General features: G+C 33.0%; 1 protein-coding gene across 2 annotated transcripts; it reads right to left on the bottom strand.

Moving 5' to 3' along the window:
• Window positions 1-485: 485 nt before the first annotated feature.
• Window positions 486-11,765, bottom strand: LOC111399475 (diacylglycerol O-acyltransferase 1A-like). 2 transcript variants are annotated; one of them, XM_023026784.1, is made up of 16 exons: window positions 11,014-11,764; window positions 9,235-9,315; window positions 8,967-9,040; window positions 8,778-8,853; window positions 6,768-6,835; window positions 5,864-5,987; window positions 5,261-5,359; window positions 4,635-4,736; window positions 4,409-4,545; window positions 2,974-3,055; window positions 2,828-2,848; window positions 2,383-2,445; window positions 1,822-1,869; window positions 1,669-1,731; window positions 1,333-1,386; window positions 486-833 (listed from the first exon to the last, which is right to left on the bottom strand). In XM_023026784.1, the coding sequence occupies exons 1-16, from the start codon at window positions 11,416-11,418 to the stop codon at window positions 729-731; spliced, it is 1,602 nt and encodes a 533-aa protein (XP_022882552.1). In that variant the 5' UTR covers window positions 11,419-11,764; the 3' UTR covers window positions 486-728. The 2 variants fall into 2 exon arrangements, with proteins under 2 accessions (XP_022882552.1, XP_022882553.1); XM_023026785.1 differs by lacking the exon at window positions 2,828-2,848 and having other exon boundaries at window positions 11,014-11,765.
• Between the last annotated feature and the right edge of the window lie 951 nt (window positions 11,766-12,716).

The raw sequence follows: 12,716 nt of genomic DNA, 5'->3' as shown, positions 1-12,716 counted from the left end.
TTTAATTATTTTATTTCTTAATCAATTTATAAAAATAAAACACTCCTTCCATCCCACAAAGATCCATTTTCACAAAAATTAAGAAAATATAATTAATACAATCGAAACAAAAAAATTTACTTACATTTTTCTTAATATCCCTACACTAAATAATGGCTTAAATACGAATAATTTATATTCATCGAAAACAAAGCACATTAAATAAGAACATGTTAAAAATAAAAAATAAAAAATAAAAAAATTAGGAATAATACTATCTAACGCCAGTAATGTTAAAACATCAATCTATGTGATATTATGTGATAAATTCAGTTAAAAGTAAAATTATTTAATTCATTTAATTGAACGTGTAATTTAATATCACTAATAGCATTACTCAAACATCAATTATACCCTCAACAATGAAAATGACATATAATTTGAAGGAAAAAAAAAAAGCAAGTATATCTTTATGGGACAAAGGGAATAGCATGAAACTTTAGAACTAGAAAAGTTAATAAATACATCACTCCTTGTAGTAAAAATTTACATAGTCGAAATAACTAACCAATGCTAATATGTTACATTTTGAATCAAAATTGATTGCGCTAAGTTATCTCGTATTGGCCAGGGCGAATGGCGAAGCTGCACGAAAGCCAATATAGGAACATATCGAAAATAGTAAGAGCATAATCCATCAGCGGCAACATCGAGGGACTCTCGCTCTTAGCAAAATTGGTGCAGGGCCATTATTTTGCACTAGCCTTTCGATTCATCAAGTCATGATAATATAGCAGTACACACATGGGTTGACCTAGTATGCTGAAAAAGCACCAAAATATCATGTTGCCCACCTGGAGAAAGATGAAAACGAGTGTTGTTTTTAGATTAGAGTGCAAATAAACCATCGGGGCGAAAAAATATGGACGATGAGCAAGACTTCTTGTACGAATAAATACTCCAAGAAGTTATACTTCAATTTGTTAAGCAACCATAAGACTACTTAAGTGAAAGGGCTGCTAACAGAATGAAACTTTACTTCCCTATTTGATTGACAAATCTAGTCCTCCAACCATAATGCATATTCGTGCAACTTGAGAACTCAAAGTAGAGAGGAAAAAACTTACCATCGAATTTTTGAACTTATCTTGCAAGTAATTTGTTATGATAACAACTGCTAGAATTGACTAGGACAGAACGAAGAACTCAACAAGTGTGATATAAAGAGGAAAAAACTTACCATCGAATTTTTGAACTTATCTTGCAAGTAATTTGTTATGATAACAACTGCTAGAATTGACTAGGACAGAACGAAGAACTCAACAAGTGTGATATAAAGAGGAAAAAACTTACCATCGAATTTTTGAACTTATCTTGCAAGTAATTTGTTATGATAACAAGAGGAACCTGTGCAATGGCGAAATTAGAATTCATAAATAATACTAAGCTGATGTTTGGCCCCCATTTTTCCAAAAGTCCATTTTTTCAAAACTCATTTTCAACCACACATTATTCCATAATATAATTTGAAATGCAAACCCAAAATCTTTCTTATTTTTTTAACGATGCATTATCCAACAAAATACTATTCCAAAATGCATTTTGGACCGAAAATGGGGCTCAAACAGAAGCTAAATCTCAAAACTATGATATCTTTAATCAGGAATACAAGTTAAAAACTGCTATAACCTGAAACATAATGCCAATGAATGCCCAAAACTTGAATATGTGGCAAGGGACGGCAATGCACAACTGTAAACAAACAAAAGATGATAAAAGGAGCGATATGAGAGCATAAATATAACTTGAAATGAGATATGAAAGCAGGAAAAGGCATTATACCTCATGAAACATAGCAGAAACAAGGAATACAATCAAAATAGCACTTCCCTGCATTGAAAATGGAGAAGTAGATCAAATAGATTGCAGTATATATATTATTATTATTATTATTATAATAATAATAATAATAATAATAATTGCAAAAGTTTAAGTATAATCATCATGTCCGGCATTCTCAAGATTTACTAAAAATCCTTGATTCAAAAGTATAAACTCTTTCAATCTCAAGAGATAGGAAAGAGCAGTCTCTTGGATCATAAAGTTACAATTTTTACTCTTATTTTAGGTCACATATGAACTTAATAATGTAATCCCTTCTTGGTTTAGGTTATTTAGGAATCTAATAACAAACCAATCTAATTTCTCATGTTTGACTATATAATAAAAATACATTGATTGGTCACTAAGCACAATACTAATTTATTCATCGTGAAATCAGACTACAACTAATTACTCCTGTAATAACAATCATGTATAAATGGAATAACAGAGTAGGAAGCAGAAGAACTTATTTTATTTAACTAACAAACAGCTTAAGGTTTCAGAGAGGAAGTAAATTACCCTCGGTATTCCATTCCGTAAGCATGGAAAATATATATGTCGGACCATCCACTTGTGTACAGGCTGCAATCAATGAACTTTCCATTCAGCAATTGTCCAGTTGAAGATAAAATAATGACAATTACAATAGAATAAAGAGCACTCAACAATTGCGTTAACACTATAAACAATATATCTTACAAGCATCCAGTAAATAACAAGCAGGATACATTCGATGCTGATGAATGAAGTAGCTTAATAACCAAGTCAAAAATAAAGAGAGAAATATTTCTGCATTATGTCACAGTTTACACTTTGCAACCTCTGATTGGAAAAATATTCACACTTTGCAACCTCTGATTGGAAAGATATTCACAGTGATTATAGCTCCATTTCATAACAAAGAAAATAAAATATAAATCGTGCAACCAATTTTTTCCAGAAAAAAATCTGCAGATTAACTTACCATATTCCACATCCTCCAATACTGATGACAGCAGCAACAATCGGATAACCATACATAAAATTAAAGAACAGCATCACTAATCAGACACAAAACTATAGGCGTGTAAAAAGGTGAGGAAAATATCTTATCCATGCATACAAGTCTACCTCTTCAACAGTTTTCGCATTCCACCAATCTTTGTAGAACTCACGATCACCAAACTGGAGAAGTTCTGCAAGTATATTCAGCCTATATCACAGCATTGTGTGTAAGTAAGATCAGAGTAATGTGATTAACAGATAAATATAGTTCTCATTTTCAAAGAGGCGCTTAAAAAATAGAATATACTCATTCTGCAAGGGCGAAACAAATACATTTTGGAGAAAATTTGAATACTCAAAGCAATTTAGAAATAGTTATTTGCCCCAGATCAAGGTAACAACATGAGCCACTTTTCTTATCTTAGTTAATACAGACGGTTACTGAACAAAATGCAGATATTTCTATAACCCAAACCCAGTTTTACAACCTCTCTACTTGGGTCATGTTGCTTAGTCTTGCAGTGTCATTGCTAACAACAGTAGAACAAGTAAATTTCAAATATCCATTTAACTTACAAATTTTAAAAACTGATTATGGTAATTAAAATTTATTCACTTACTAGCAACTGTAATTCAAAAATGAGATGAACTATTATCCAATGAATAGGAAAAAGCTGAGAAGAAAATTATTTTATTTCAAGAATGATTTCTCTCTTAGCTATTAGACATTTCTCAGAAATATTGGCCACCATTTTTCATGAAACTCTGCCAATAGAACAAAAGTTATCTTCCATTTGGAGTACCTATTTGTTTTCCATCTTTGCTTTTGCTTATCTAGTCTAGCAACACATTAATCTCGACTCTTTTTTCTTTTAGGTAATTTAATCCCTGCACTTTTTCCATTTGCTGAGCTCTGAGTTCCTCTGGCAATTCATGATGTGTGCTTTTGTTGACCAGATCCACTTTTGGTGCAACCTCTTTGGTAATGAATTGGCTGAATTGCACCAGTTGATGTTTACTTGACCAGTTTCACTTTTTTGGTTCAAATTATCTGTTAAATATTTAAGTGGTTGCATTTAATTTTACTACATAATCATATAATTTCTTACAAAAATATTAATATTTTAAATATATTTTAACTGGTGTTGTCTAATCCATGTCCTGTCCTACTTTTTTTCAAGAATCATCATGTCCAGTCACCGTGTAGTGGTGTTCAGTACAACATACCAACGCACTGAATGCTTGGACATCCACGATAGGTAACAATCTTGTTCCCAAATTGCCCAAAGTTTGTCTGGTATTGCCCAAAATGCAATTTCATAATGATAGATAACTTCATACCAACAAATATTGTGGCATCCTAATGAACAAACTTCCAAAGCAAGACAGGCAAAGAGCCATGTGGTATATCAGTGTTACATTAATGAGTTTCTAAATTTGAAATAAGTGTCAGGTGTTTGAAACAAAAAGAAGCAAGTTTCATTACGCAAATGACAAACTAATTGCACAATAATTTTAAAAAAAAAATATGTATTCCAATTTTGAGGATGGAAGGACATACCAAAGATGGAAAAGACAATAAAACATGCAGAGCCACACATATAAATTTGGAACTGAAAGCTTCAAGACTCTTTCCATGGCATACAAAAGGTTTCCTTTCAAAGGATGCTGAGAATTTCGCACAATTGGGTTTATGTACTGCACAATGAAATGAGCTATATCAGTCAAGTTGCATTGAAATAGAGAAAACCATTTTGTGAGTTGATTTATATGAAAAAGGAGATCACCTGTTCTACAATAAATCCCATGAATCCTGTAAATATTACCAACATAATGAATTGACGTACCACCCAACCCTTCCGAATGCAAGCTGTACGCGGATAGCTTGGCTAAAAATAGCAATTCTTAGGTGATTAGAGGAAATATTCAACACGACAGAATAAAGCAAGCGGAGCAGAATTATTGAGTTCAACTAAAACAACTTTTACATCAATCAAATGCACAAAAAAGGACCAAAATTAGCAAGAAATTCTGGTAAAGGGCTACTGAGAGGAATTTACTTCCCACTCCAGAGAATAATGTGCAAAAATTAAATTCACCTAACAATAAATATTGTTCATTATTTGAATATCATGAAAAATTGAAAAGGTAAAACCAGTCAAGTTTTGGGGAATTTCAACCATCCCCATTGCCCAGTGCTATCTAGTGTAAGATTGGCAGTGTTCAATGAACATTTCAAGCATTCATATTACTTGATGGCACTTAACTACGAGTCTATGTAACTTCATGTATATTTGCAGACTCAGCACAACAGGCAAATAGCTATTTTATGAAGTCTCTAGAGAAGCTATAAGTATTCATGAATTTGTATAAAATTTCAACATTGATAATTAAATTCCTCAGCCATGCATACCTGGTAACACAATGTAGGAGCAACCATGAAGTATATCAAACTCTTAAAGCTAACACTGAGAGTGTCATCCATGTTCCAATAACTAGACAATGCTTCATCCTGGCATCTCAAAAGAAAGTTCTATAAAACAAACTACAATAATCTGAATTGAATTGATTAAAAAAGCAATCGTTGAGAATTGTTATTCGTCAATTAGTACATGCACGCGTTTATGTGATAGAGAAATATAAATGCATAAGAGCATTGTAGTTATTAAAATATGAGAGAGGGTTAGTAACAAAAATGCATATATGGGTCATAATTCTTCTTAATAAATAACAGCTGAAGATACAGAACGTGATTTGTATCTCAACAAAAACAATGGAAATGGACAAATCTAGCATCACATCCACTTTATCTATTCATTTTAACACAAAGCAAAGTATTGATGGAGAATAAAACACAAAGTACAAGGGAAGATGAACAAAAACCATCAAAATATTATAAGAAATGTAGCTTTACCACCAAATGCTCCTTTATCTTCCTTTGACTCTTTCCGCGTAACATATAAAGGAGAAATGTAAAAATAATTATATAAGAAAAGGACTACAGTTTTCTCATTACCTTATCAAGTGATTTGGCTAGTGCTCTCACATCGTAACTTGCATGAGCATAAGACACCAACTTCAACCACACAATGCAAGCAAAGAGCATTAATGTGACACCCGACAGAACAGCGGAGTCAAACCTGTGCAATCCCAAAACAGTATCGTATCGTATCATAGTTGAAACTACGCATTGCTTAAAATAGATAGATCCTACCGCTATTTTTTGGTGATTTGCCCAAGGATCCCTACCTATTATGAGTTTCCAATAAAATCATCCCTAATCAATCTTATTTCTAGTAACGTACTCCACTAAAGAGACCCACCAACCAAATTAAAGGATTAAATTACCTCTAATGTGAAGAGAAGCTGTATGACACCTTCTTTGGCTATAAATTATGGATACCTCTGACACGAAGGAGATTTTCAGAAACAAACTTCACAAATGCTAGCTTTATTACGTGATTTTTAATCATATCTCTAGTAGTTTACAAATACCTCGTGGACATTGTCAAGAGAGGTAATCATCAAATGCATTCGTATGGATTACTATATATAACTTCGGGAAATTAATGAAGCCAAAAAAACACAGTATAAACTTAGATCTCCATCCAATCTCATATTGCCTCTTGACCCATCGCATTAAGTCTAACATGGTGAACTTAATGCTGGGCACCTCGACGCTGCTGTTATATATTTCAAATCTACCATCCACTTTTCACCATATGTTTGTGATGAGTTAAATATGTAAACATCATATTTTTGCAATTTTCTATTTCTATGTTTCAAATACAAATTTTGAATCTAAATATGTAAATTTCTCCATTGTCGAGGGTGAAATTCTTCACCAGACAAAGAAATAATTAAGTGTGATGAACAGCTTTCGAGATGCAGGTACTGATTTGAAGAAGTCGAGGACAAACCTAAGAATAACCAAAACTGGATACAAGATAGCAGCTGTTGTTATTATAATGTGAAGAAAGACAGCAACCTGCAATGTAAAAGTATATTTAGATTTTATTCACACAGACTATTAAGTAACAACTGATCATAAGAAAGAGCTCAACAATCATAGTTTAGGAAAAACCAAATTGCATGACAACTGGAAATTTAATAACTAATTTGAACTGCCAGTGCAAATAATATGGAGCATGACAACAAAAAAGTGAAAAAAATCACAAAAATAAATAAATGAAATGATTCATCAATTCATTACAAAATAGATAAAAACTGAGTCACAAGAAAAGAACATATAAGACATACAAAATTACTAGAACAGTAGAGAACTCAGCTAAATTATATAGATTAAAATTCTGCACTTTTTCATAATCCATGAATTTCTTATCTTTCACCACATATTTAGTTTGAAATTATTTATGTTAATCAAAATCGAACGACATCATAACTACAAGCTACCTTCTCAGCAAAACTTGTAGGCATAAAATTCCTGCTGGTAGATTGGATGATTAGATTCGACAGCTTAACTTTTGTAAAAATAGACTAACCTTCAATAAAACTTCTTAGACGTAGATTCTACAGAGAGTGCCTTCATTGAAAAGAGATACAAATGAAAACTCACCATAAATCATTCAGGTTGCCTCGTGACATGTTTCTCCCAATGTGATATAACTTAATGACAATTTGTCTAATTTATATCTACTCAGGGAACAAACCCCTATGCCAATTTTAGTGTGATATAAGTGTAATTTTTCACTTATTCTATCATCAAAAGTGGACGTTTGGGAGTAATTTCATCGAATTGATGCTTAATTTTGTTTGTATATTGTTTGTTTTAAGAAAAACTCAATGTTGGATTGCTTACGGAGAAAATAACCAGAAATCGAATATAAAGGACTAAAAAGGAGCATACGTTGAAGATGGGGACTAACGTGCAAAGAATTGAAAGATGCAGGACCATCAATGCAATTTAGGAAGGACTTGACATGAATTACTAGGGAAATTCGTGGACTGATTTGAAATGGAGGCGAAAGTTTGAAGCTTGCGATCGCAAGGGTGTCAAGTTTCAGGATGAAGACCAATAGCACAATCATGCGATGCAGCTCACAAGCTCATGTGATCGACAACAAAAAAGAATTCCTAATTTAAGTTGGACTCTTAATAGAAAGCAAAGAGTTGGAATCTTAATAGAAAGCAAAGATTTGGGAGGCCAAATACATTATTCTTCATCTAGCAACAAGGAAAACAGATAGTCATCTAGAGCAAAACATTCAAAAATATATACGTTTCTTCGAGATTCTTGAATCGGCATTGAAGATTTGAAGCAAAAGGATTGGGATTTTTTGGAGACTCCATTAAAGACAATTAAGGGGGCAAAAATTCAACTTAACCTTCTTTATACAATTCGATATGCCGGGAGATGAACTATCAATTTATATGTTTTTGCAATATGAACATGCTATGTTAAATCCATTAGTGCTTAAGAATATGAAAGTATACCATTTAGTATATGTTTTAATTCAAAGATTCTCCTTTTCATTCTCATTTCGTGTTCGACTAATTAACCACATTCTCCAATAAAATAATATTACACGTAAATTCAAAACTTTTTCTTATTTTTTAACGACACATATATCAAAAAATTACTATTACAAAATACATTTCTCCCTAAAATGCATTTTTAATGGAGCCCAAACAGGGGCATAGATATATTATTTCACATTCAAATGGTATGGAGCAATACCAAATCCCCCACTTAGGTCTAGGCGATAAGCCTAAAAACTCATGCCTAGACATGAATGGATTTTTTTGCCAATGCACTCTGATATCAGTTGTTTGGTCGAGTTCATTTGGAGTCATATGCTTATATGCATTGACTTTTAAGAAAGTACTATTGAGAGCAAACCCTGAGTAATGATAGTAGTCAAACATTGTCTAAAACAGGATAAAAAGAAGAAGAAGTAACTCTAACTTACAGATTCAGATATATACTTTTGTAGCACCAACTTCTCAACAAAAAATGCAGCAAGCGGGAAAATTGGGAGACTCAGGCTGCAAAATATAACGAGAAGAGTTATCATAACAAAAGAAGAACACATTGATAAAAATAAAAATTTATTGTTTTCTTAAACCATCACTTAATTAAAAATGTTCTTGGTATGTACCAGCACATTAGAAGTGGCCAATCCTTCAGTGATGTTGAACTAAACCAAAAGCCTGAATTGATCAGCCAGCCATACTGCAACCACATACAAGATTACCTTTTAAACTCAACAGCTCCGACGATAATAACAGGTGTGTTAATCTTCTGAAAACGATATGCAGTAAACATCAACAGCTTCTAACTAATAAAAAGATACATATAGTATTAATGACGATTAGATTAACTATCCACATAAATCAAAAAGTACAGTGCAATTCCAAGAGACGCACCTTCATCAAATTTTCAATAATAAGTCTGCTATTTACAGCAACAAGCACCACTATACAGAGGTTGAAGAGGCCTGCATGGCTCTGCCACAAGAAACCAATTAGTCCTGAACGCTATGAAGTTCCATGACAAAATCATTCGAGAAATAATTCAGTAAATAACTCCAGAAAGTTATAGTTGCACACCAATATATCCAAAGCCAAGACCAAAACAAAATAAAACCGAGATCACGGCATCAAGATAGCAATTTAACCTGGTTGTACATTGTGTGTAGTTATCTAGGATATAATTTTACAATATGACCACCATCGATTTAAATATAACTGTTTTTTGTGAGTGAAAGATGTTGCACAAATATGGGGCTTCTTTGTCTATGATTAATATATTTATATTCGAGATTAGATATATATCGTCCTCAAACTCCAACCTACAAGGTTGTGGTTAAGTTTCACAGATGACACATGTTCTATCCTCAAAGTTACATCGAGTCAACAAGATGCAGAAAGTCTCTTCTTAGTTGCTCAACTTCCACGCCTAGGAAAACCATAATATCTATCCAATTCTTAAATAAAATTGGATTCACCGAGATGAGCCACACCATCTCCGAGATGCAGAAGTCAATAGGAAAAGTCAGCGCACACCTCCCTCAGCACAAGAACAAAAAAAGAGAAACTTCTCATAAGGTTACTTTGTCGCCATTTTTACATTTCATAACTTCCCGATATACCCCCGCCCCCAAAAAAAATAACAGAACAGCACAAAGAAAGGTCAACTCTTGGATGGGCATACCATAAACACAACAAATGACACTCGAGAAAACTCATTTCTTAACTTACTACTTTAAACTACATCAACAGCCCCAATTTAAGTAGGATAATTCATAAGCCCATTTTCAACTTTTACAACATACCATAACAAAACTTCCCTTCCCTATCAACTAATGCCATAGAATTTTCTTTTTCATGTTATCTTCTGAATGAAAGCAACTGGACATCAAATGAGTCCTAAGCACTCAGAACTGCAATATAGTTACTGAAATAAAATAACCCAGTGATGATCATTGTGCCCTGGAACGTTAAATCAGAAATCAACTATTTCCATAAAGCACTTACCAAATTAAAAGGGCAATAGATGGATGTACATGTATTTTTGGGCGTGCTGAATTTGAAATGATAGCTTTATACGTAATATTAGTATGTCACCATATAAGGATATGTACCACCATATTTGAAATTGGCTTTCTTAGTCCAAAAGTGACTGATGGAAAATTTTTCCTAGAACAGTAAGCTAAGAGCCACCAGATTTTTTTACATAAAAAAATTTTAAATAGAACCAAGGGCACAACCCATGATTGTACCAAAATCCACACATGTTCTACCAATAATGATAGCAAAAATAAATGACTAAATAAATAAATAAATAAAGTGTTACAATCAGAAAGCAATTACATGTACATCCAAAATAAGGCCTCATCTAACCTACAAAAGACCAAGTGGCAAATTTTTATTCATGCCCAGTCATGCTGAGACTAAACAAGTTCATAAGTTACATAGATGACACTAATCATCTAAACAACAAAAGAGAAGAACGGTACTTAATTTTAAGTTGGTTAAGAGAAAAGGGAAAACAAATTTTTACTTGTCCTATAAATGAACTCAAAAATTAGGAATTCAACAATAAATAGTGAAAATTCGATATTGCAGAGCAGAAATTTGCGTAGATATGTAAGGATGGCTAATTCTGTGTATATGTGTGAGATTATAAAGATAAACAATGCAAACCTGTTTAAAGATTGCGTCCGAGCTGAGAGGGCTCTCTTTGATTCTCCGGTGAGCAGGCGCCGATGGCCGGTACGCGAATTTCACGGCCGCCGACGCCTCTTCCATTTCATGGTTACTATCTCCAGAACGAACATGTTCCTTCTCCTCCTTGCCATTACAAAACACTTCAGTACCCGATTCAGTCGGCTCTTGCCGCACCGATTCCACCACTCCTCCACACAGATTTCCCATCCCATTGGTGTTAATAACATCACTTTCACTGTCATTCACCGACTCAAAAGAGTTGGATTCTGACTCCGGTACTGCCTCGGCACTAGATCTCCGCCGCACAGTACTCTCGGCGCGGCTGTGGTAGGTGTTCAACGTCGTCGTTTCTACACTCTCCGGCAACTCCGGGATCGCCATTTTATATATACAACACAACCCAGAAACAAATATAATAAAAATTCTAGAAGGAAACAGAGCTTCACCAAAATGGGTTACTATCAGAAGATTGAAAAAGTACAGATTATAGAAAGATTTTAAGGGTATCGAGATTTTACGAGATTTCGATGAAAAACTATTTTTGGGATTAAAAATTTTATAGATGCAGGCCGTTTTCTTTATCCTTTGTGCTTATATACAATTATATATACATTGCATACATACATAAATACATGAACGGAGACAAAAATGGCTGATTCATAATCTGAACCTCCCAAAGGCGGCCGCTTGGAAGTTTCTAATTGTCGCGTGAAACGTAGCAAGTCTGCAAGTACCAATGGCAAAGATTTTGTAATTAATTTTCTATAATTGAATATCAAATTTTTAAAGTACAAATCAATGTTTACAATCCTAAGAGGTTAAACCCCAACCTTAAGGTTGCCTCATCGCCCCTGTTTTGGAGTATCGTGAGGGAGGTAAATCGCAGGTTATATTTCCAAGGATATAAGGTGGAATGATGCTTATACACTTGCACTTACCCAAGAGTCAAATCCATATTTCAATATTTGAACCCTTGACGCGATAGCCACAAGCTAAACTGGATTTCTCCACCCTCTCTTTTTACTACTTGGAGATGAGCCCGAGGGGCAATGTTTACAATTCTCACTCTAATTGATGGGTGGCAATGGCGTGTTTGGAATTTTTTTGAGGCAGTCAATTGTTCTAAAATAATAATTTCGAAGATATCATATTGAAATGGTAAACACCAAACATGATTCACCAAGCTATATGCTGCACAACAATTAATAGGTAGATTATTTAATTGAGATATTGAATGAGAATTATTTCTTGGACGATTTTAGCCTACTATAATTCAATTATTTCAATAATATTTTACGTTTTATTTTTTAATATATATATTTAATTTAATTAATAGTTTAGTTACCTACATATACATTTGACAGATTCATGTAACTTGTGTACTTCCATTAATGTGTGAATTCTTTGATATTAATTCTCAATTAATTAACATTCTCATTCATTCATTTAATTAATATTCATCTTTATTTATGCATTTCATTGTTATTAATTATAATTATAAGTTAATTAAAATTTCATATTAAATAATGTATTTCATTATTCAAGTTCATGTATGCTAATTAATATTCAATTTTATTTAATTGAAAATTAAAGAAATGATTTAACATTCTTGGTCACGCATATATTCCCTAGTATTAATTATAAATTAATTAATATTCACGTTTATTCAAATATTATTT

Source organism: Olea europaea, chromosome 9 (genome assembly GCF_002742605.1).
Source record: "Olea europaea var. sylvestris chromosome 9, O_europaea_v1, whole genome shotgun sequence".
Lineage (NCBI taxonomy): Eukaryota > Viridiplantae > Streptophyta > Magnoliopsida > Lamiales > Oleaceae > Olea > Olea europaea.
Note: the sequence above shows the minus strand (reverse complement) of the source record. Positions and strands in the feature narration are given on the sequence as shown.

Bases quoted from the DNA above. Each gene is read 5' to 3' on its own strand.
- LOC111399475 (XM_023026784.1), bottom strand. From the start codon at position 11,418: ATGGCGATCCCGGAGTTGCCGGAGAGTGTAGAAACGACGACGTTGAAC. The intron at 9,041-9,234 runs GTGCGTCTCTTG...ATGTGGTTGCAG, and splicing joins TTATTGAAAATTTGATGAAG to TATGGCTGGCTGATCAATTC. The intron at 6,836-8,777 runs GTAAGTTAGAGT...TTTACATTGCAG, and splicing joins AAAAGTATATATCTGAATCT to GTTGCTGTCTTTCTTCACAT.